At 47.8% G+C, this 24,733-nt stretch overlaps 1 protein-coding gene across 3 annotated transcripts; it reads left to right on the top strand.

Annotated features, from left to right (window-relative positions):
- The first annotated feature begins 2,212 nt into the window (after positions 1-2,212).
- Positions 2,213-24,134, top strand: OSR1 (odd-skipped related transcription factor 1). Of its 3 annotated transcripts, XM_088665609.1 has the most exons (4): positions 2,218-2,517; positions 3,246-3,363; positions 17,612-18,292; positions 22,949-24,134. In XM_088665609.1, the coding sequence occupies exons 2-4, from the start codon at positions 3,299-3,301 to the stop codon at positions 23,082-23,084; spliced, it is 882 nt and encodes a 293-aa protein (XP_088521735.1). In that variant the 5' UTR covers positions 2,218-2,517; positions 3,246-3,298; the 3' UTR covers positions 23,085-24,134. The 3 variants fall into 3 exon arrangements, with proteins under 3 accessions (XP_034965913.3, XP_088521735.1, XP_088521736.1); XM_035110022.3 differs by lacking the exon at positions 3,246-3,363 and having other exon boundaries at positions 2,213-2,517; XM_088665610.1 differs by lacking the exons at positions 2,218-2,517; positions 3,246-3,363 and adding an exon at positions 9,772-9,813.
- The last annotated feature ends 599 nt before the right edge of the window (positions 24,135-24,733 follow it).

Here is a 24,733-nt window from a genome sequence, read left to right as displayed (position 1 = left end):
TGTTTTTTGTTGTACAGGATTATTTGGTTGAAATAAAACGCGTGTGTTTGGTGTGTTTAGTGCGTTTGGAAGAGCAAAGGAAGAAAGCGAGGGACACCCAGAGGTCAGCAGGTGAGAGGAACGTCACATTGCTTGTGGTTAGGCTTCCTTAAAATTTTTAAATAAATAATTGTTTAATTCAATTTTACTTTTTTTGACCAGGTGCAGAGTTCAAGGGTTTTTCAAATTCCATGTTTATTTTAAAGTGGGAGGGAAAATAGGGAGGGAAAAAGCCTTGCACTGCGAGCGCAGAGCACGATCCAATTCTGTATATGGGAACTTCAAAGCGCGCGCTTTCGCGCTCCCCTGCCGAAATCATGGCGACGCTTCGAACCGGATCGTGACCCAAATCTATGCAAACGTGTCGAAAGATTAAAGACCCACCACCACCAATGACAGCTACTAACAGCGGGCCATGTTGCTTGTTGTGAAGAAGAAGCGTTTGGGCTGCTGCTTTGATTTTAGCTATGCCGAAGTCAGGGGAACCGCAGCTGCGTTCCGACGATCACTAGCTGTTCTCGGAGAGCTTTTGTGTCTCCTCCAGCCGCTGTTGATTCCCGTCGAGGTTCGTTTGTTTGATTTTCTTACCCCCTTCCTACGGAAATGATCCGCTAACCTTCTCGCTCAACAGAAGCGAAGAGCCCGATTCTGTGCCTGCTTTTCTGGAAGTAAGTGCCGCGGAATTAAGCGGCTCTTGCCGCGAAGGAGCAGCCGGGAGCCCCAGCTCGGAAGAAAGAAAGCCTCAGTTTGCTCCTTGGGAACTGATTGCCAAGTTAAGAGGGCAAGTGGACCGGGACATCAGCTGGCTCGCTGAGCGCTTCGATTAAGGTGCGCTCCTGCCACTGCGCAACAAGGAGCAGCCGCGCAATTCTTCCAGTCCTCGCGTCTCGCTTCTGTTGCTCTGACCCCGTCGGCGCCTTTGGAATCACCCCAGCGCTCCCGCTTGTAAAATGGGCAAATTGAAGCGGTTCTCAAACGGTGGCAGGCACTAGATGACACTAAGCAGGATCTGCTGGGGCTGAAACCCCATCTGGTCTTATCGGGACGGATCTGTCTTCACCTCCCTATTAGGTGAGAGACGCTACCTTGTTCGGAAAGGCCGTTTTCCTATCTGCAGACGCCGAGCTAAATCGAGGCGAAAACCGGGAGCGCTGGGAGGAGGTTCACCGTTCCCCACCTCCCCACGCCCGGCTGCTGGGCTTCGCCTGGATCGCCTGAAGCCTTTGCGAGCCTGGATTGAAGCCCAAATCACCGTTTTAGGAATCCGAGGTGTGTAGCTTGATTCACAGGATACTCAGTTCTCTGAACCGGGCTTGAAATCTAATGATTCTACTCAGAGAAGCAGGGATCTGTCGTGCCCACCCAGACCAGAGGATGCAGGTCGGCGATCCAGGATCAACCCCTGATCAAAATGAGCTCCGAAGGTGGGGGTTATTATTATGGGGTGGAATGGGAATGGAAGATGCCCCCTGGAATGGGATCTGCGTGGAAAAGGAAGGGATGGGTCCTGAATGCCAGCTAGGATCCGGGGCTACTAGGGATTACATTCTAGGAGATGTGGATCCACCGGGTTCCACGGGAGATCTGTAAGTGGGAGGGTTTGTTTGTTGTTGTTGTTTTTAAAAAAGCTCAATTACTCCACAAGCATCAGTCGATTTCTGGAGCGGAGACTGGATACCTACCACACATATCCAGTTTACTCTAAAGTTGTCCGGTTCAAATCAAGAACACAGAAGCATGGAATCTCTGGTGTTTTCCCCTACCCACCCAAGGAGTGGATCCTGCTAAGCTTGAGCGCAGCCGCGATCCGTTGGAGAAAGCGCCGCCAAAGCTCTGAGCCTAAGATGGGAGATGGAAGAGACCCCTCTCTCCATTCCCGGGAGATCGCTTAAAAGCTTAGCGCCCTAGTTGCCTCCCAGACTCGGCTGCCCCGGGGCTCCTCTTGACTCTCTGCCAAGGCTTGTTCGAGGTGCGAGCGTGGTGTGGGGGCAGCGAGGGATGCCACTGGAGCGAAGGCGGAGCGCTTTGGTTGCTCCGTATCCGGGAGCCGAGCGGCCGAAGTAAGAGCTTCCCAGTTAGAAACTTTCCCCCCTTCCAGTGCGCATGCCCAGGGGTGGGGAAGGCGAGGGGGGGCGGGAGAGAGGGGGTTGAAATAAGGAGGCGGCCGAGGGAAGGGATCCGCTCAGTCGGCGCTCGCCTTGCTCAAAGGCGCTTTTGCCTGCAGCCCTTCCAAGCCAGCCGAAAGAAAGAGCGCGGTGCGGAGAGGCTCTCCGCCACCTGGTGCGCTCCTTCGCTAGTTCGCCCGCCTCTCCGCCCCTTCCACCGGATCTGCCGCGGGCCAGCGGGAGAGCAGGCGAGCCGAGGGCCCGGCCCGGCGCGGCGCGGGCAACACCACTTTGCCCAACTTTGAAGCTGTGCAGTTTCGCCCACGGAGGATCTTGAACCATCCGCCGGCGGTGGAGCGGAGATCGGGATAAGGTAAATATTTAGATTTGCCTGGCACTTCCACCCTCACCCCCCCCCCAAAAAAACCCCTCTTCTCTGGCTGGGTGTCCCGTGCCCTCATTCTCCGGTAGCTTCACGAGATTCAGGTCCTGTTGTGAAGTTCGCGGAGTTCAGCTAGGCCGTCTGGTTCCGCCCCCCAGATAAACTCTTACCGGTAGCTATCAAGATGCTGGGATCTTTTTGCAGACGCAGAGCACGATCTCCTACTTCGGCGCCAGCTGTTAAGCGGTCCGACTAAGGCAGGCGTCCCAGCAGTTAGCAGCCCACCCTGCAGTTCCTATGCCCCTTCTTCCCCATGGCGGAATTGGTCCTCTCTAACCCCACAAGGCTGCAATCCTAAACCTGGCGGGAAGTTAGCCTCGTTGCGTTCAGAGATAGGAGTTTGTTCCTGAAGTATCCACGGGTCTAGGGCGAACTGGGCAATAAAAGTCCCACGGGGAGACGGATGTCACCAGGATGCGATCCTAAACATGTGGATTAAGTGCAAGCGAGTCCCGCCTAGGCGATCGGGCTTGTTATCCGAGTTAGGCGCTCAGACAAGGGTCAAGGGGCGATCCGAGCCCCCGTCCTCATCCGAAACGCGCTACATTATCAGAAGTTCCTCCCGTTGGTTTCAGGAGGAACTTCCCAGGATGTCTGCTGAGCCTGGCACACTTTTTGTTTTGTTTTTTAAGACCCCGATCCTTAACGTGTTTCCTCAGAAGGCAGGTCGGGAATTCGTCCTTCCAGATCTGTTTCTAGGATCGCAGTGCCAATGCGCTTAAGGGTCGGGCTGCTGATTTTACTAAACCCTGGCAGTTCCACGCGCACCAGAGACCGGTACTGTATGTTTTTGCTACCAAGCGTAATTATGCGTGGGTGGGTACGATTTTGTGTATGTGTTTGCGCGCTCACTCGCTCGCGCCTGCTATTCATAGCCCACTGAGGACTATAGTAAAACAACAACAAACCATCGTCTCTAGGCGTGAATATAGAATGTACAGTATCCACTTACCTGCGCATAGGTGGAAGGGAAAACGGTTGGGTCCTAAGCAGATAGCATATTTGGAAACGAGTTCAGCCGAAATCAAGGGGGCATGCTTCCAAAAGGAATTTAGGACTGGTATTTATATACGTGTGAGAGTGCACAGATATTTCTGAGCCATAGTATAGTACAAGGGAGAATTTCTATATCTCTCGCTTTGTAAAACCACAGCCACAACTCGTTGGCATTGCTGGAATTTAGAGCGATGTCTCTGCAGCAGGTATGTAGTCTGGCCCTGGGCATATTTAACTGGGAAGTGTTGAGTCTTTCGGAGAATGTGCACAGGGTTGCACCCTTACTTGAAAATTCTCCACGAGATCACCTTAAAGTTAAGTTCGCGTGGAGTTGCGATTTCAGAATCGCGCTCGATCCCCGCCAATTTGAGCGGAGTTTACTTCCAAGCAAGGCTCAACCTTGAAAGGGCGTGCAAGGATGAACTTTTAAATGGAATGGCGGATCTCGCAATCTACTGGACAAATGCGTGTGTAAATGTTCGGGGTATAGCGAGGCAAGAAGTTTCGGTTTCACTGGGTTCTCTTCTGATCCATCTCAGATCAGGTCTGTCTCTTGAAGTATTGCCCTGTGGGCCTGTCTCTCACACCGACGCACACCTTACCTGCCTTGAAAACTTCGTAACCTTTCCGTTTTAAAGGCGTTTCATCCTAACCCTCTTGAAGGGAAAGAAACTCCCATTCATTTCGAATGCAGCTCTCTTCCTTTCCAGTTTATTTAACCAGTAGCGGCGAATCGTAAACGGATAGAAATTTCGGGTGTTGCTCTTGCTGCTACGCAAGAGATGGCTGCCTGCGTTATTCACCCGGGGCCGCCAGGCCTGCAGAAGTTTTTCAGCAGCTCTTCGGGTTTACGTGATTTTCATATCAGTTTTCACTGCCAGATGTAGGAGAGCCGATCTAATCCGAAATACTCTTCTGTTGTGAATGTCAGCCGGTTAAATAAACAGAAGTACCTCGAGCGAACGGGCTGATTTAGATCGAACCACAGACAGATCTCTCTTTGCGCAAGGTTGCCACCGAAAGCGTCCGTCTGCTGTCTGCATGTTCAAAGAGGTGCAGGGGTTTTTGTTTTCGTTTTGTTTTGGAGAGGGAAGTAGCTTCCTTTGTGGGAATAATTCAATCTCTTTTCAGAATTAGTGTGGGGGGTGGGGAGAGAGGCAGAAGTGGTAGATGTCCGAAAACTATATAGATTCGTTTCCATCTCGATGACCTGAAATGATTATTTCGAGTCAGCGGGATCCACTTCCAGTGGCGCTCAGCTTCCAAGTAATGTGATCTAGGGAGAGAAAGTCAGTATCTTCAGCCTCAGGCGTTATCCAGGAACAATGTATATTTTGGATCGAGAAAAGCGAAGGCTCTTGAAAGACTTTGGCATTCTTTCTGCTTCCCTGCCCCCAGCCATTATTTATTTCCTCAATCAGCTATTATTACTACTACTATTATTATTATTTTATCAGTCGCCATTAGGTGTCCTAGAATGCGGTTCCTTATTGCAATTAGCAGAAGCGCCGTCCAGAACGGGATACTTTCTATTTTGTAGGATTTTGGATTACAGTTTAGCGGACCATCGGGGTTGCGAGGCGCGTTTACTCCAGGGTGAATCCCGTTTAATATTGATGGGGCTTCTCTCTGCGTAAACATGAGCAATCCGCAGTGCGTTATATTCCTCCAATGGAAGTTGCTGCAAAGTCATGTGGTTTAGGTCAGGGGTTATGGTGGTGATGGGCGGGGGAAAGAGAATTCCCATGCATGACATCAGCAGCCCGATCCTAACCACGTTTACTCAGAAGTAAATCCAGCTGTGTTTAGGATGGCAGCCTCTAATTCCTGGTCTTCCTTTTCATTCCCCACACCAGATCCCCCAGTGTGGTAATGCTACTGGCACAGTAATTTAGGACTGACTTGCGCTTTTTTCTTTTTCTTTATTTTTTGTCTTGTAAGCTATGCCCTGCGCGCAAACACGATCATGGGATGTCGAAGAGAGGGACAGAGGTGGCTCAAATAGATAACGATCCCGCGGAGTAAAAATGATGGTCATCATTATTATCCATATAGCTCCATCCCTTCAACAGAGTAACCACGCAAAATAAGCCACCAAACCCTCAAAAAATTGCCTCTCCTTTTCTGTCCTGCATCCCCATTCACACAAGCGGGCGAAACAGAGGGAGAGCGGCACTTTTTAGCGTCAGGTGAGAAGATCCCTCTTGCCTCCAAGGACACCGCCACTTAATTTGTGGGTTCAAAAGTCCCTTGGCATCAGTCTGGTTATGCTGCTTCGGTCAGTAATATCTTGAAGGCCTCCTAAACGCGCAGGCTGACATTTTCACCAAGTGACGCTGGGGGCACCTCCAATTTCTAAGGACATCTGTATAGAACTACGTCCCATAAATCTAGATTCGCCTTGCTTGCAAAGCCTTAGGCTCGAGCTTTTTATTTAGTTTGGATTCCCAGAATCTGGGGACATGAAAAGCAGTTTGTTTGTTTGCTCTTTTGCTTTCCTCTCTCCATTAGCCACAAGGATACCTTTTAAGATTTTAGCGCCCCATTATTTCCTCTGTGTAGGAGGGGTGTGTGTGTGTGAGAGAGAGAGTGAGAGTGTGTGTGAGAGAGAGACCACTGTCCCAGAATTGTTTAGCAGCTCATAATTACCGCCGCTTGACAGTAGGAGCGATTTCAAACGGCTGTTGTGAACACTTGATCCTAGCGATCTGTAGTATTCAAAGCGGAGGTGTTGGGGGGGGGGAGGAGAGGGGTTGATTTCTGGTGTGTGAGCAAACAAGTGCGAGGGCGTCCGCGGGGCTTGTCAGCACCGATTGCACGATAAAAACGTGATTATTGGTGTGTGTTTTTTAAAAAAAGGAAAGCAAGAAATTAACGAAGCCTGTTTAGCTCGGCTCCGCCAGGCAAAGGCGCAGAGGCCGCTGGAATCCTTCCAGCGCTCATTAAGGGACGAAATTAACTCGTTCACGCTCAATTAGAGCCGTACATAACTCCGTTTGAGGAGATCCCGTCGCACCCTTTGCAGAAAGCGGAATGCTCCGCGCGGCTGGAGCCAGGAGAGTCGCCCGCCCGCCGGCCACGCCAATTCCCCTTTCCTGTTTTGTTTCCTCAACACAGGTAGAGGCCACGCTCGATTTCCTCCTGCGCTGCTCGCAGCAATGGAGGGGTGGAGAGAGAGAACGAACGAACGAGCGAGCAAGCAGTGTCCCTCCAGCTTCGGGGGTTTGGGGAGACGATTTCTTTTCTAGTTCTGGCCGGGTTGCTGTTCCAGGCACCCTGGCTTCGGGAAGGAAATCCGTGGGATCTCCTTCACGTGTTCGTCTGAAACGACTTTTTTGTTTTTTTAATGTAGCGCGGTCGCGGTGAGCGTTTTTCGTAGGTGACATAATCGAAAGGCGCACTACGCACCCCCCGCCCCGAGGATCTTACAAACGGAATGCAAGGGGGCAGGAGGAAATACGAAGGTTTCTCATACCAACCGTGTTGGTTAATAAAACGACCCCAATCCTTTATAAAATGAAATACAAAAATCTATAGACATTTAATAGAGACGGTCCTGTGTTTTGGATGAATAGCGGTGCTCCCAAGTGTTTGTGCTTGTTTTTTTTAATAAGGTTGCAATCATTATTTAAGGCATTGCTATCCTAGACATAGCTACCCAGAGCTAGATCCCATTAAAATGAATTGCAAGTGGTTATAGCTTTGGCTCGGCATCAAGGGCCTAGAGGACCTGGGGCGGGAGGAGCTTTTCATTTTTCGCTTCGTGTCAAATGGTCAAAACAAAACAAAATAGTAAGCATAAATAGATTAACTCCCCCGCGCGCACAACCAGACGCAGCACCTCCATAGAGTTCTGTCCACTCCAAACGCGTTGAAATCCTATAGCTGGGCTGACAGTGGGGTTTGCTCGCGACGCCTGTGGCATTGCGAATGGAGAGGCGAGCGCGAGTTTTGACTGCTTAGAATTTATCATTTGAAAAGCCAGCAACTTAATTTACCTCGGCCATTTCTACATGTGGAACTAATTGGGGGGGAGGGGGGGCAAAAGAGCCCAATATGTTATTTATGAGTCGAGTATTTCATTTGCAAATCCCCCCCCCTGCCGTTGGGGGAAAAAAAAGATACGCCAGGCACGTGGATAATTCAGGCTTAAACTGAATTAAAAAACAAACTAACCACAAGATGACCATAAAATTAAGGGGAGAGTTTCACTGCAGTCCTGAGACAAGAATGGCAGCGCGAGGTTTTCGCCCTCGGGGAGAGACTTCCTCGCCCCAGCGAGGAAGCTTAGAAAAATGCGATTTCCATTAGCCCTGCTATTTCCAATCCATAGTGCTTTAGGCTGAAATGGATTGGCAATTCCCAAAGGCCAAAGTCTTCCTGGGGCGTGAACTGATCTCAGTGCGTAAATCAGTTGAGCAGAGTATAGTTGGAGTGGAGGACACGGCGTGCTGAGATTCCTGCACTGCAGGGGGTTGGACTAGATGACCCCCAGAACCCCTTCCAGCTCTACAATTCTATATGGATAGAGTGAGTTTCGAAAAGCCTTTCATGGATGTCGGCGGAACTTACCGCCACTTGAACTCCTAGCCACCTTGAAACCCTTTTTCTGCTAGGCTTTCCTTCTTTGACAAGACCTCTGGTTTCAAGAGACAGTTTGCTTTGAAAGTAAGCGAGCTTATTGCCTCCAACGAGTAACGCTCCATTGCCTGTTGCAGTCTATCTTATCTTAACTCATAAAGGATGTTACTGGCGCCTTGCGGTCCTAGCGAAGAAGTAACTCCTTTTGAATTCAGCGGTGCTTACTCCCAGGTAAGTGGAGTTAGCATGGGCAGCCTTTAAGATGCAAACCTAGGGCCTGATTTTGAACACCTCTTGATAGGACGGTAAGGCTATGGCTGAACATAGCTTCGGAGTCAGCATGCACCATAGGATCGGAGTTGCACGGGAGTAGCGCACTAAGTAAGAATCGTGGCCTGGTAAGCCACAAATAGAGCAATATTTCGGTGGTGAAGACCGCTTTGGACTTATCATCATCACCATCATATTCTAATTCAATTGCTGCTGAAGCCGGCCCTGCAATGCCAGAAAAATGCCTATGCCTGTCCCTTCTTTTTTAGAACATTTGCCATCTTTTCTTTTTTCTGTTTGCTGACGCCTAAAATAAAGTCCCAGGCAAACAACGTTCCAGACAGGTGTTACGTCTGATCACCTGCAAACCGTATGGAGACTCAAGGGCAGCTTCGCCAACCTGGGTGAGAGTTAGCTCTCACCTGCCTCGGGCAGAACACCTCTGCTAGCTGCGGAAGGTGGAAGTTCTAGCCCAAAGCAACCAAGTTACAGCACGAAGGGTGGTGGGGTGAAGAAACAAAGCTGCCAGGCCTGCTAGCTCAACTCCCAGCCCCACAGGAGGAGAGAAGGTATCTATCTATCTCCTACCGTGTGAGGACTAGGGCACTGAGTCAAAGAGAGATGGCCTCTCGTCTCTCAAATACAGGCAGTTCCAGATCAAAGTGATGCCAATGGGCAAATGCATCGCAATTACAATTTCATTAAATAAATGAAACAAATGGGATCGCTCAGTCGGTAGAGCATGAGACTCTTAATCTTGGGTCGTGGGTTCTAGCCCCACCTTGGGCAAAATATTCCTGCATTGGAGGGGGAGGGTTGGGCTAGATGACCCTCTGGGATCCCTTCCGACTCTACGAGTCTGTGAAGCAGTTTCTAGTCGTTCGAGCATGCCTTTGCACCCGTCGGCTCTCTGGAAGGGGAAAGAGGGTTATGTCTTACGGAGTAAAGGGGGCATCTTTCTGCACCAGAGTTCTGCTCAGTTCCCCCCTCCCAAACTTCCTCGCAATTTTATTTTATTTTTAAAGCCGGAGAGTGACTTGATTTACAAAAGGGAGCTCCTCTAAAACAGGTACCCCCTTGCTAAGTTACACCAGGGATCTTCCTCCTTCCTCAAAAGCATGAGGCGGACAGAAAGCAACGGCTGAAGGGGGCTTGGGGAGGGGCAAGAAAGGAAACTCCGCATTTCCACAGGGTTGCAGCGCAGATGTTGCGCAACAGCTGCTGCTTAAATCAGGTTCCACTTGGACCAGATCCGGGCTAAACTCCGAATGTAGACAAACCTTTCTTACCTTGGCGGGCGAAGTTCCATTGGAAGAGAAGTGATTTGGTTGCTATTGCGAGGATCAAGATTCGGGTGGACTTACAGCTCGAATTTATAGGGTAAGATTTACACTCCTCCTCTGTAGATTCAAGTGGGCTTCCTTTCGCATCCCGGTGGTGACATCCGTTTGGAAGCAAGTCCTTTAAGACAAAGCCTGCATGGGTCTAGCTTGGTTTGCAACCTGTTATATACCTATTGGGGTGTGTGTGTGTTTTAATAACTAAATTTAATTCAAATGACTTACTTCCAAGTAACCCTGCTTAAGGTCCCAGTTGGAATTGGGTTGTAAGGAGAAACTCAGGCCGGTAGTCAACAAAGGAGAAAACTCCTAGGGGCCGAGGGGTTTTTGGCCTCCCCAATAAAATATTCGAGGGACACCCCACCCCAAGCTGACGGGCATTGCCATTCAAATGTGCACTACATCATGCGATCGATTATGCGGGGCGGGGCTTACCCCAATGTTTTATTCGTTGGCACCCCTGGGGGTCAACTGAGTTTTACTAAGATCTAAATTACCGGTCTTCATTAATTTCAGAGGGTCTGCTCTGAGTAAGACTTGGTAGAATGCAACACTTCGGACGGCAGGATTCGGCTTCAATCCTATACCCCCTGCGTAGCTGGGGGGGGCAGGGGGCAGCTGCCCCCTCAGATAAAGTAAAACAACTCACTGACCAATCCCATGGGTCCTGGCCCCCCACAAAAATCCTGGCTATGCCCATGCCTGGGAGTAAGCCTCATTGAACTCAAGGGGGCCTCCTTACCTTTGACCAGATGGTGATGTTAGACCCACTTACCGGAGAGCAAACGGGACTATCGATTCTGAGTGGACATGCATAGGTTGAATGGATTGCGCTGCGGGACTGCGATCCTAAGCACGCTTATCTAGCAAGGTTGTAGGTGGGGGAAGCTCACGTCTAGCACTTCAGTCCGCAGCACAGAAACTGATCGGAAGCGATCCCACACTGAAAGCGATATACTGTAGGACGGAAGGATTTCACGGAGTAAATCAGCGTTGGGATCAAACTGTAAACATGATTCGGATGGAGCCAGTGGGTTTGTCGGTCCAGGGAAGTTTGACCATAGACTTTCTCCTGCGTCGAAATCAGTGGGGCCCGTCTTCCCCCTTGGAAGGAAATTCTAGTCAGAAAAGAAGCTGGTGTCCTAACAGAATCTCAGCTGAGTCGCCTAAGGCGCGTGCAATGCTTTTCGCTGATTTGGGCACGGGCCTATATGGCAGGTTACCTAGGAAGTAAGTTTCGCTTGAGTCCGGGGGAGCTTGTTCCCATGAGCCTTAGCGGGGGGGGCAGGGGGCAGGTGCCCCTCCCCATAAATAAAAATACTTAACTAACTGGAGTTCTGCCCCTCTAAGATAAATCCTGGCTACGCCCATGCTTGCCCTCCAAGCAAAGCGCCGTAGATGGAACTGCCAGACTGCAGAGTCTGTGTACGCACGCTTACTCCGGAGTAAGTTTCGTTGTGTCCAAAAGGGCTTACTTGCTGCTCCTAGGCGTGTTTGAGATTGCTGCCTCAGTCGTGTGTGTGTGTGTGTGTGTGTGTGTGTGTGTGTGTGTGTGTGTGTGTGTAGCAAGGAAGGTTTTATTTTTGGTTAGCCTGCTGTTTATTTTTTTCATAAAACTTACAACCAACCACCCCCCCCAAAGCTGTTAGTCCCCGAGTAGCTGCTTCAATTTACCCAGCGAGACGTGTCTCCTGAATTTTTCTTTTTTTTAAAGAAAGAAATATTATTTTAAACGGGACTCTGCTTTATTGCCACCGAGGGCAGGGGAAAGGTGGTTGAGAACTCCCAGACTCTTCTCATTTAGGGGAAGAAGGGGGGGGAGCTGATAAAGATCTGTTGACATGAAGCAGAATTGAAAGGTGGAGGTGACGCCGAAATAAAAGGATCAACCGGCTCTGCGGTGGGGAGGAAAGTAGAGCGCAAGAGAGTGTCACTGCAGACCTCCAGAGAATCGTTGGCTTTGATGTCCTAAAAGGGTCCCGCCACTCGCTTATTCCCCCCCCCCCCAAGCTGCTCGTCCCCTTCTCTGTCTCTTTCCTCGGTTGTAACAGAGGAAAAGTGTAACTTACAGATCTGGACCAAGGCCAGCAAACTTGTAACAGCCTGAATCCTCTCTCTTTCTCTCTCTCCACTCCCCTTTGTTTTTAAGCTAAACTGCTTCTAGCGACCAAAATCATTAGCACAATGGATGCTATTATGAATCACGGTTTTTTCTTTTCTTTTCTCCCCTCTTCCTTTCAGGAGAACCGGTGAAAGGCCGCTTCTTATTCGATTCATGTGACTTAAAACTTTGAAAGTTATCTCCCTCTCCTCTCATTCTCCCTCTCTGTTTACACACACACACACACCAGCGCGACATTCTCTTACAGAGCCAGATTTACGAGTAACAGATTCATCCGGTTAAAGCACAATCCTTGGATTTAAAACGATTTTTGTAAAACAATCAGTTTTGAAAACTGAAGGGTGCATGCTTAAGCACGTTGACAGTTGTTAATAATAATAATAATAATAATAATAATAATAATAATAATAATAAGTTGGGAAATCCGTACCTTAAACACACACACATATTGAAGCAAGCCAACTGCTTTTAGTGGAGCATAGTCCTAGGATTGGAGCTTTAATTCTTAGTAAAAGGACCAGGATGAATACACGTGTTTAAATAAAATACAAGGACCTTACTGGGCTGTGAATTGGATTGTAAATATTTACACATGGCAAGACTTGAAGTATATGGGGATATGCCGTAGTGAAGATTTCTCTCCACCTTCCGAATTAAACTGCATTCCATAAATCGCCCACCATCCAGCCTTCAAAATAAGTCTGTAAACCAAAATACTGAGGCACTATTTCCGATCGCAGTAAATCTTCCCATTGGACCCTGCACAGATTCACATGCTCAAGAGGAGGAATGAAAACGCAAACGGGTCCAATATTTTCGTTCCTTGAAGAATATGCCATTTCTGACGCTAAACGCACTTGTTCAGAAGTTGTCCTATTGATTTCACGGGGCATGTACTTCCTTGCAAATGGTGCTTAGGGAACCTGCTATTATCGTCTCGCCTGAAAAGGAACGGGATCCATCGCCGTGCCAGTTGCCCGACTCTATTTCAAAAGTGGCCTAAACATAAGGATTTTGATTAATATATCTTGGTAATAAGCGGCTGTGCCTGCGAATAATTTTTTTGAAAAAAGGGAGGGGAGACCTTAAAAAACAACAACACAGCACCCTGGTCCTTAAATAGTTAAATTCAACTGAGGGGATGGGGGGGGAGGCTGCAGCGTGTGTGTTTTAATCGACCGGTATACCAAATTTATCCAATTAGAAAAGGCAAATCTTGGCCAAATGTCACACTCGTTTATTCTGGGTCAGTGCGATGGAATTTCTGTAGACTTTCCTTTTTCCTTCGCCCCCCCTCCCCGCCTTTTCTTAAGGCTGATTTATGTAAAGTGGTGTGAAAGGTGGACCCGGGGCAGATCTTTAGTGAGAAGATCCGTGAACGGCAGAACCGCCAGACAAACAGCGCGTCGCCCTTTAATCTTCTCGGCTTCGCGTCGGATCCATCCCATCTCGTGAACAATCCCTGCGCTTTCGCTTCGCTCCTTTTTTGCAGCAGTTTGGTGCGCGCTCTCTCTCTTGTTTTGCTGTCGCTTTTGTGTGTGTGTGTGGGGGGGGGAGCAAACTTAAAAAGCAAACTTAGCAACAATAAGTTTCGATCGAGAGGTTTCAACCCCCCCCCCCAAAAAATATTTCTTTTATTTTGTTTGGGAAAGAGTTTTCCAAGCACCCGTGGCAAGGCATGGGCGTGACGTCACAGGGCAAAGCTACGCGTCACCGTTACGTCAAATGCAAACTATAAAAGAAACTCGTTGAGCGCTAAGCAGAGGCAAATGCTCTCTCTGGTTGCAACTCTGCGCTGCGTCGTGGGTACGCGCAGCGCGATCCCCAGCATGTTTACTCAGGAGTAAAAGGCCGCAGCTTTGCAGCAGCCGTTAATCTGCTGCGGGCTCAGAATAAGTAGCAAGGTCTAAACCCGGAGATGTGCACATAGCTGCCAAGTTATCCCTTTTTTTAAGGGAAATTCCCTTATGCTGAATAGGCTTCCTCGTGAGAAAAGGGAAAACTTGGCAGCTATGGATGTGCAACGATCGTAAATAAGAACCAAGTTCCATGTAAATGCAATTATAACATATTTGGGGGGCTGTTTTGTTTCCCCAAGCACGGAAAGTACAGGCACTCCCGCACAATTATCGTCAAAATACATTTTCGGCTGCAGCCTTAATGCACATGTTTTAAATCTCGCAGAAATCTGCAGGACTTTGGAAGGGGTTTTTTTTTCTTCTGGATCAGGCTCCAGATCCTTAAGCATCTGTACTCCGTCATAACTGGGTAAAGGACAGCTTGCCGAGGCCGTCAGCGACCTTTGCAAACCTAACCATTCCGCCGCACGGAGGACGCTTCTGAGGCGCTAGTTGACGAATGGAAATCGAAATCAACCTCTCGCTTTGAAAGCGAAGGGCAGCATTCTGTCCTGCGAGTGCAATTCTGACCTCAGTCGCCGAATCTACCCAAGTATTTTACCCCTATCCCAAAACACGCTGCTGACTTTAATCCGAGGGCCGAGGGCGTCTATTGAATGACAGCCCGCAGGTTTGTGTGTGTCAATCACATCCGTGACCATTGGGTCCTGGATTTCAGCAACGTGCATTAAAAGTCCGATCGTTTGCAGGTTTTATTTCGTATTTTAGGACAGTCATTCTCCCCAATCCCCCATCTCCTCCTGCTGGAGAAATGAGACTGAAAAGTACAGCCTTGGCTTAAAACTCCCGCTTCCCCCAGGATTGACAGAAACACACTCTAGCTTTTATAGCTGATCCGAAATCAGTGGTGCTAACCTGAATAATTTTTTGTTGGGGGGGGGGAGAGGGGCAGGTAAGTCCTGCCCGAACAATCGATCGCAAGATGTGGTGCACGCACACTATTTGAAAAGCAATGCCCATCAACTTGGGGGTGGGGCGGCCCCCTCACATATTTTAGGGGGGCCCGAAGGGACCTCGGTTCTGCCCCCCTACCAAAGGCTGCCCCCCCCAAGAAAATTCTGGCTACACCCATGACCTTAGCCCTGAGGCTGGGGAATTGACTCCTAAGGTCTCAAACACAAGGGCGCACTGGTCGTTCTTCTTGCTTTGTGGACGTGGCTCGATCCCTAGGGCCGCCCAGCAGCCTAGAAAACTCCTCTAAATTTCCTCTCGTTCTGCTCTAAGGCGACAGTTCTTAATTTACTATTGCTATCAGCTTCCATCCAATGGACACTTAACAGGAGGTAAGGAGGCGCCCATCGAAGTAGCTGCAAGGAGCGCTGACTTCCTCCTGCGCGTGCATTAGGGTTGCGCGGTCCCATTCCCTGCCTAGACGGCTCCTGTTCACCCCTAAGGAATGGAGTGCATAGGAGCCAACTCCTAGGGGCCGAGGGGGGGGGGAATCTTCGCTCCTCCAGTAAAATATTTGAGGGGTCCGCCCCCCAAGTTGATAGGCATTGCAAATCAAATGGCGTGTACCGCATGATGTCCAATCTTTAATAAAATACTGCAGGGGGGGGCTCGATAACCCCCCTATAACCAATCACATGATGCGGTGCACACGCAACTATTTAAATGGCAATGACCATCAGCTTTGGGGAGGGCGTGGTCAGGGGGTGCAGCTGCCCCCTAAATCAAGTAAATAAATAAAAAAACTTAACTAACTGACCAACCGCATCGCAGATAACCTGGTTCTGCCCCCCAACACAATGCCTGCTCCCTAAAATAAATCCTGGCTATGGCCCAGCCCCCTCAAATATTTTATTAGGGGGTCTGGAGCCCCCTCGGCCCCTAGCAGTTGGCTCCTGTGTAATCGATTATGCGGGGTGGGGCTTGTTGTCCCCCCATTTTATTCAAATTGGCACCCCTGATTTTTGTCTCGTTTTGTAGCAAAGCCCTTTCTCGATGTAGAGCGGGGCAGGCAGGCAGTCCGGAGCTGCAATGGACAAGGCGAGGGAAGGAGAGGACCCCGACGCAGAGCTTTGAAGTCAGCTATGTTAAATCCTTGTACTCTGCTTTCAGAAGCAAATTGGAGGTCAGAGTTGAAGCGGAGCGGGGAGCGGATGAGCGGGCAAAGAAGCCGCGAGCAAAGCGGGCAATTTCCTGCCTGAGCGAAGCTCCAGGCCCTTCCCGGTCTTCTCGCCAGCAGCGACACGGACCTCGCGCTGCCTGGTCTCCAAAACCAAACTGGACTCTCACCTTGTTGGGCGCGGCAAAGGGGCGTTGGCGGGTTTGCAGCGGATCTGTTAGGTTGCTGTGCGCCGTTTAGGGGATGACACAATAAGAAAAAAGCAGTTCTATCAACCCCTGGTATGTCAAGAAACAAGGCATTTTTGGGATGTTGCCTCTGTATCCATGGTGTCCCTTGAGAAGCTGAGTGGCTCTTGTGTTTTTTTTGGGGGAAAATATTTTTTATTAAGGATTTTATTGAATTACAAAAGAACGTGCAATCTCTCTCCCCCCCCCCAAATCATAGTCCTTTAGTTACGTTCAGTATAAGACTCGGCTCTTGTTAAATTACACAAGAGGAAGGTAATTTTGGTGTCTAAAGAGTGGCAGAAGTTCTACCATCAAGAAATCAGGGGCACAGCTAGCCACCCCAACTTCCAGAAGGGGTGTTTCCTCCTCTATGTAAGCTAGAAACTCCTTCCAATTATTACTGTGGCAAAAGCATTTGGGGGACACACCAGTTCTTTGCTTCCCAAATCTCCTGTCTTTCCCTCCCCTGTGGATAGCACAGGGTCTGATCGATGCCATCAGAATACATTTAGTAGCAAACAGCATTTTCTTGTGAATTGGAGCCACAGCTGAGAGTACCAGTGGTTTCTACAAAAGATTTCATCTTGTTCATTGCCCACTGTTGAGGACTTCTTCCCCACCTCTCTTAGTTTCTGCCCATGCTTACTTTCTAATTGGGACAGGAAACATTCTTGCATGCATTTTATACTCCTTTAAATAACTCCTTTGAACGGCAAATAAGAATACACAATGCTTGTAGAGCACTTACAAGTGTTCAGAGCACTTCACATGCATTCATAGGATTACAAAGTTGGAAGATACTCTGAGAGTCATCTTGTCATAGGAACCAACTCCTAGGGGCCGAGGTCCCTTTGGCCCCCTCCATAAAATATCTGAGGGGGGCTTCCCTCCCAAAGTTGATGGGCATTGCCATTCAAATGGTGCGAGGGTGCCATATCATAGAATAATAGAATTGTAGAGTCGGAAGGGACCCTAAGGATCATCTAGTCCAACCCCCTGCAATGCAGGAATATGCATCTACCCCATATGGGGAACAAACCTGCAACCTTGGCGTTGTCAGCACCTCACTCTAACCAACTGAGCTATCCAGGCACATGATCAATTATGCAGAATGGGGCTTTCCCTGCCCCCCCAATATTTTATTCAAGTTGGCACCCCTGCATCTTGTCGAACCCCTTGCAATTCAGAAATCTTTTGCCCAACGTGGGGCTTGAACCCCCACGACCCTGAGATTTAGAGCCTCATGCTCTACTGACTATGGGCTATCCCATTGGTATCCTTGGAATCCTTACTATTACCCCATGTTGTTGCCTATGGGGGTGGGTGGCTCAGTCTGAGAGAGAGAGAGGCTTGTCTATTACCCCCTCTAGTGATTTCATGGTAGAGGTGAAATTTGAACAAGGGGCTTTTGGATTCACAGCTTTATTTGTTCCATCCAGTAATCAGACACATTTGTGTGTATGTGTTCCCCCACTCCCTTCTTTCTCTCTTTCTTACAGGCTCTTGCCTTTCCTGCCAGGCTTCTGTGCTATCATGGGTAGCAAGACTTTGCCAGCCCCGGTGCCCATCCACCCCTCCCTCCAGCTCACCAACTACTCCTTCTTGCAAGCTTTCAATGGCCTGCCCGCCGTGCCTTCGGAACACCTGCCCAACCTCTATGGCTTCAGCGCCCTCCACGCCGTTCATCTTCACCAGTGGACCCTGGGCTACCCGGCCATGCATTTGCCCCGTTCGTCCTTTGCCAAAGTGCCTGGCGTGGCCAGCCTGGTGGACGCCAGATTCCAGCTGCCTGCCTTCCCTCTCTTCCCGCATGTCATCCACCCCAAACACGAAGCTGCCAACATGCCACTCAAAGCCAAGCCCCGATTTGACTTTGCCAATCTCGCTGTGGCAGCCACTCAGGAGGACCACTCGAAACTGGGACAGATCGATAGCCAAGGCTCCCCTCCAGGCCTGGGCTCCTTGCTCGAGGTGACCAAGCTTTCACCGGAGAAGAAACCCACGCGGGGGAGGTTACCTTCCAAAACCAAGAAGGAATTTGTGTGCAAATTCTGCGGCAGGCACTTCACCAAGTCGTACAACCTTTTGATCCACGAAAGAACCCACACGGACGAAAGGCCGTACACATGTGACATTTGCCACAAGGCCTTCAGAAGACAAGATCACCTGAGGGATCACAGGTAGGCCTGTGCGATTAATGGATCCGTTCTCCTGAAGCTCATCTTAATTGCCAACAATTACAGTGTCTCATCTAATAGCTATACCTGATGAGGTGCTACGTCAGTAAAAAATGCCCATGACACTTTAGGTAACACTTGGTTATGCTTAATAGTGACTCTCCATTGTGACTTTAATGCTGCTGCTGCTGATGCTCTAATAATAATAATAATAATAATAATAATAATAATAATAATAATAATAATACCCTGCCCATCTAGCCACTCTGAGCAGCTTCCAACACATATAAAAAATAATAAAACATCAAAAATAATAAACTTCTCAATACAGGGCTGCCTTCAGATGCCTTCTAAAAGTTGTGTAGTTCTTTATCTCCTTGATGGGAGGGCGTTCCACAGCACGGGCACCACTGCTGAGAAGGCCCTCTGCCTGGTTCCTTGTGACTTCACTTCTCTAAGAGAGGGAACCACCAGAAGGCCATTGGATATGGACCTCAGTTTCTGGGCTGAACAATGGCGGTGGAGACGCTCCTTCAGGTAGAGCTGGAAAATCCAAAAATGTTTCCTAGCTGAAATTTCAGCTTAGTAACAGATCTTTAATGTGACATATTCCACCCTCTACTGCAAGGTTGGGAACTATTTTTCACCTTGAGGGCCACATTCCATTTGGGGCAACCTATCAGGGGCCACATGTCAGCAAGGAAAAGTTAGGCAGAAACAGTGTAGATACACACACCTCTCTCTGTCTCCCGCCCAGGCAAGCAAGAGTTCAATGATACATTCCAGCCAGGCAGAAAACACTTGGGAGATGAAACGAGGCAAGTGAGAGGTGTGACCTGGGAAAAGGGTTCGAGGCAAGTGAGAGGTGTGACCTGGGAAAAGGGTTCGTGGCCTGGAGGACCACATTCAGCACCCCCCCCACCCCCTGAGTGTGAGGCTCTCAACACCTGCTCTATTATTACATCCTGTTTCCTACTGTCATGCCCAAGCGAGTAACGATCTGTGTGAAGGATCTCATATTCTCTTTCTTATGCAGAAAATGCATTTATTGAGTTTTTTTGGGTTTCATAATTGCATAACATTATTTCACCACAGTTCACCTGCGTCAGGGTTGTACCATTGATGTTGGCTGGAAGGCTATTTTCTGAGCAGATGACCAGGGGTTGCATCCACAATCCCCATGGAGAATATCATGGTGGTCAACAAACATTTATTCCTTAAACTCCTCTTCCTGAGGCTCCCCACCCTGCACAGCTAACATTTCACTTCCTGGATCAGATCCCAGGTGAGGGAAACCCTGTCAGGGGCAGGAGGAAAAGGAAAGCACCAGGAGAGGATTCATTGCCAAAATTATACTTGATGATTGTTTACCTTCCCAAGTGTGAGCACTGCTGATGAATCCTATGAATTTGGGAGTAAGCCTCATCTAAACTCAATGGAATTTACCTCCGGGCAGACGTGAATCGGATTGGGCTGTTAAATGACAAGCTAGAGCTGATTCACCAGTGGATCATGCAGATAAGCATACCTCACTGATACACGTGGATCTTTTGCACCTGAATACCTGATTGAATGATGTGGAACAGGGTTAGACAACATCATGCCCTTCTGATGTCATGGACTCCAGCTCCCATCAGCACCAGCCAGCATTGCCAATGACCAGGAACGCTAGGAGTTGTATAGCCCAACAACATATTGAGGGTGCCGCATTGGGTATCCCTGCTGTAGAGTGTGGTAGGGGGAACCAATGGAGATGCTAACGGGCTTGATAGGTCCTAGGTCCTGATATCTGATGCTCTTGACTTAAGTCTTATTTGGTCATCTCCACTAGTGAATATCACATGACTTGCCATGCAATCAGGGTTCCAAACCTTGTAAGAAGCCAACATGCATACAGCGTGCTCCCTGGTTCAGATCTTCTCCAATGCATGGAGGGTGGGGTTGGAGCAAGGTCCACCACAAGCACTACCCTACTCTTCCCCACATGGAATGGCAGTCTCAAGAAGGGACAATGGCTGCCTTGCTACACATAGATGTACAGATAACTGCTTATGCAAGGGAAAACCAACAGAAGTTGATAGCAGTGGCAAAGGTCCTTATGAACCTAGGAAGGGCTTTGTATGTACCGAGTCAGACCAATGGTCTACCTATCACAGTATATTGCCTACTTTGGTTGGCAGAAGCCCTCTCCACTGCTTCAGGTCTGTCCAAGCACACCAACTTAAGATCTTTCTAACAGCTGCAGATGTTGAGGGTTGAACCTTAGATTTCATTATGTGCTCTTCTACTCTCTTAGGGCCCTAACCCCTTCTATCTACTAATTATACGAGACAAAATGAGTGTGCATTTACACTTTTCATGAATAACAAGCTCGCTCAGATTTTAAATCAGCTCTATCCGCAGCCTAGATGAAGTCAAGTATTTCAGTTGAAATCCTTTTCAGCCCAGTCTTGAGCACATTTTTGTGGAAGTACGTTCCATTGAGTTCAATGGGATTTACTGGATTGTGAGTTTAGTCCCATTTAGGATTAAGGAATGAAGGAAGATGCTTAAATACAGATGGATTTAGATAGCTCCTTTGTGGATCAGGGCATTAATTTGTTTAGAACTCTCTGTGATGTATATGCAATGTCCTTTCCCTCTATGTTTGCACAGTGAGAATTGTTTAGGACAACTCATGAATATTATGTGCACATGAAACCCACTGAAGACACGAAACGTTTTAGCAGCCTAATGCCCAGCTAGACTCAGTTCTTGATTACTAGGACTGCAATCTTAGTCTGCAAATAGTCTTATTTATTCAGATGTAGGTTTGGCATTCTCATCACTTGTATCAAAGCAGGGAGGGGAGAAAAATAAGCAAAAATCTAATTTATAATAAAACCAGTCTCCAGCTGGTACTGATTCCAACACTTCCAGTTATTTATAATAAAATCATGCCTATGCTACCTATTTAATCTGATTTCATACTGTTGGGTCTCTCAGCCAAGGAACTATGAACACGGTAAAGGGACATCAGAGAAATTCTCAGCTGCAGGGGTGTCCCTGACAACTTAAAATTCTCAGGGCAGATGGCAGTAAAACTTTGTGTATGCTAAATTCTATGCATAGGTGTACTTTGAGGTTTCTGGGCAAATAGAGTGGCTCTATCACCAGAATTGCAGTTTGCCACAGCTCTGGAAGCAAAGTCTAAAATAAGGAACAAGAGATCTGGGATTTAGGGTTAGGGTTAGGGTTAGCCCCTCTTACCCTGGGGGCTTTTGACCTTCCCTAATAACACCCCTGGTCAGTTCTCTAGAAGAAGCTGTGACAGTTAAACTGGTTTCAAGCCAGTTTAAATGAGCAGTGTAAATATGTGCCAAGGTACCGACCTAGATTCATGGCAAACTCCTCAATGGGACAGTCCCTCTGTCCTCTGAAAGGATCATATCCCCCTAAAGATCATATCCATTCCTAAACATCATGTTCATTCTACTTTCAGTGTTTCAGGACTTTCCCAACAATTGCCCCCCCCCCCCCCGGTTTTATTGCTGACAATTATTTTGTCCAGGGAAGCATGAGTGAACTTCTGAAGAACTTAAAAAAAGAAAGAAACTGCAACACTCAGTAATAGATCCCATAGGATTGAAGCTTTACTTATTTAATTTATAGACTGCCCTGCCACAGAAGCTCTATAACAATGCATTTAGTTAAGGTGAACTGGAAGTTTACGATGGTTCTCATCTTACACGGGGGTGGGGTGGGGTGGGGTGGGGGGGTGCCTGTATGTTTTCTGCTGCAGAGCTAATAGCGCTTTTCAATCCCTTTCTCTCACCACTGCTGCTTTGATCAAATCTGGAGCTCTGTTTTTAGACAATAATAAAAGTATTTGGAGATCTGAACACAGATTTCCCATGGTTCATCTCCCTTTATCCAAGGCTAACTGGATAGTCCATGTATAAACCAGGGATTTCAACTCCAGGGGCACAAACCAAAATATAGTTATAGATTGGGTGCTTTTTTAAGGGTTTAACCAGACACACATTTCCCTGAAAGTAAGCCCCGCTGAACACAACAGGATTTACTTCAGTTAAATATAGGATGTACATCTCAAGCCTATTGAAATCATTGGGAACTGCATGCATTTATTGTGCGCTGGATTGAAGCTGAGCATTTCAATCCAATTATCTCCTGTAGGCAAGGGAGCTCTGGTTGTGTTTGATCCCATTCAGTTCGATGGAGAAGATGCCTCCAACTACATCTCCCTTTGAACGTGGAGAACAACTATATATTGATGCGTTTCTCATGCTGGTCATATGACCTGGAAGCCGTACGCCGGCTCCCTTGGCCAATAACGCGAGATGAGCGACGCAACCCCAGAGTCGGTCACGACTGGACCTAATGGTCAGGGTCCCCTTTACCCTTTATCCATGATATACTGAATTCTCCACGATATACAGAAGCACACAGTAGGCTCAAAGTGGAATTTCCAGGTCCATATGCCCTGCTATTAGATTTTTCTTCAGCATGTCATTGTTCCCCTTTGAGAACTTCCACCAAAACTTTGACCTTCCACCTGTACATTGTAGCAAGTTAAGACAGAAATGTACGTTGGTTACCTGATCAAATCTAAAATCTCTCTCTCTCTCTCTCTCTCTCTCTCTTATTTTCTCTCCCCAGATATATCCACTCTAAAGAAAAGCCCTTTAAGTGCCAAGAATGTGGGAAAGGATTTTGCCAATCCAGGACTCTAGCTGTTCACAAGACACTTCACACACAAGTAAAGGAACTTAAACCTTCGAAAATGAAATGCTAAAGCTTCTAGCCCTCATGAACTTCACCCCGCACCTGGCATTCCGAAATTTAGACCAAATTCTTGACAGAGACATTGTGGAGCACTGAACACTATTGATTTTAAATTTGTTAAGAAAAAGAAAAACTCAACCCCTCTCCGCATACAAACGCAGCCAGCCTTCCCAAAAACCTTACACGGAGGAGTGTAAATCTTGCACGACTCTGCTAAACTTTACGTCAAAAGGTGGTGCTCAAGTATTGGAGAGGAATTTTCATTGTTACGAGGCAAACAACACCCAAAGTAGCTTCCTGAAGTTTTTGTTTTCTTTAATTTTTAAAATTTTTATCCTGTTTTCTGTATGCTTGTGTGTGACCGTTTAAAAGGCTTATCATTCATCATACTTGCAAAGAGAAAATCCGGAAGACGGTTAAAAGAAACTGGCTTCATGTTTTAGGCACTGCTGAGATGAGAAGGAAGATCGCTGATAAACTCTGTGCTTGAAAGGAAGCAAATGACCCTCCCATATAATGGATCTTGTTGTGTCCTCTACAGATTTTTAACACCCAAGTCTTCCATCAGTGGGTCTCCTTCCTGCACGCTGTGGCAAACACCCCGGGGTTTCTGTTTGTTTGTTTGTTTGTGGTCTAGGGCCTTGGAAGTGGTTTGTAACTGGTGGATTTATTTAAACAAAGCCAAACACAAAAACACCGAAAGTGGACAAAAGTTGACAACAATAAATCAAAGTGACTGCTGTGCCCAGTATGGTCTTAGTAGTACTTTCAAGTTAGCTTGTGTCTGGATGGGGAGCGAATGGAATTGATGGGGTGGGGTGGGGTGGGGGGTATTTGACAAATCTCAGCCTGAGAGTTTTATCCCCAGTTGTTTTTCCCACCCTCCTTACCAGTGTAAATAAGAATAATAATGAGACATTCCAATATGTTTTTGGTTAAAGTTATTGCTATTTGGCACTTTATGCTGATTCTTGATAACGAACATTTATCACTGGATTTATTTGTGTGCGTGCGTGTTTTTTTTTAAAGTATTAAAATAAATTGGTATTTTACAGGCAAATGTGGTTGGGTGACCTTTTCACTCCCTCTGTTAAAAATGCTTTTAGAAAAACCCTCGATTTCTGTCCAGACCTTACATGGCTGCTATCTGGTATTGTTTTGTGGGCACTATATCTGTTAATGACCTTGGTTTCGAGAAGCACAGCTTTTAATTTAAATGCGGTCTCAACTTTAACAGATAAAGGCAGCAGTCCTGTAATCACGTCCCAGTAGAAATGTAAAGGTCTGTATTGCAAGTGAACTAATGAAGACTGTGATCCTATGCGTACTTGGAGGTGACAGTGAATGCAGGGGACTAAATGCATAGGATCGGGTCCCAACATGCATAGGATTGGGCTGCAAAATCCGTACTGCAGGATTAAGATGGAGCGTTATAGTATTGCAATGGGGTGTTGCAATACTTGCAAGTGGGGGACGGGCGGGGGGCGGGGCGGGGGAGGCAAGCCCCATTCTACTGAACAGATATGCATAAGGCTGCAGTGCAAATCAATTTAAAACTGAGGCTTTTTCTTGAACACATTTAAGAATGAAGCATTGACCAGTGTAATCCTATGCATGTTTGCCCAGAAGTAAAATCCCAGTATGTTCAGGGGTAAGGTA

This window comes from Zootoca vivipara, chromosome 3 (genome assembly GCF_965207765.1).
Source record: "Zootoca vivipara chromosome 3, rZooViv2.hap1.1, whole genome shotgun sequence".
Classification (NCBI taxonomy): domain Eukaryota; kingdom Metazoa; phylum Chordata; class Lepidosauria; order Squamata; family Lacertidae; genus Zootoca; species Zootoca vivipara.
The sequence above is the reverse complement of the archived record's forward strand: the minus strand, read 5'-3'. Positions and strand labels throughout refer to the sequence as shown.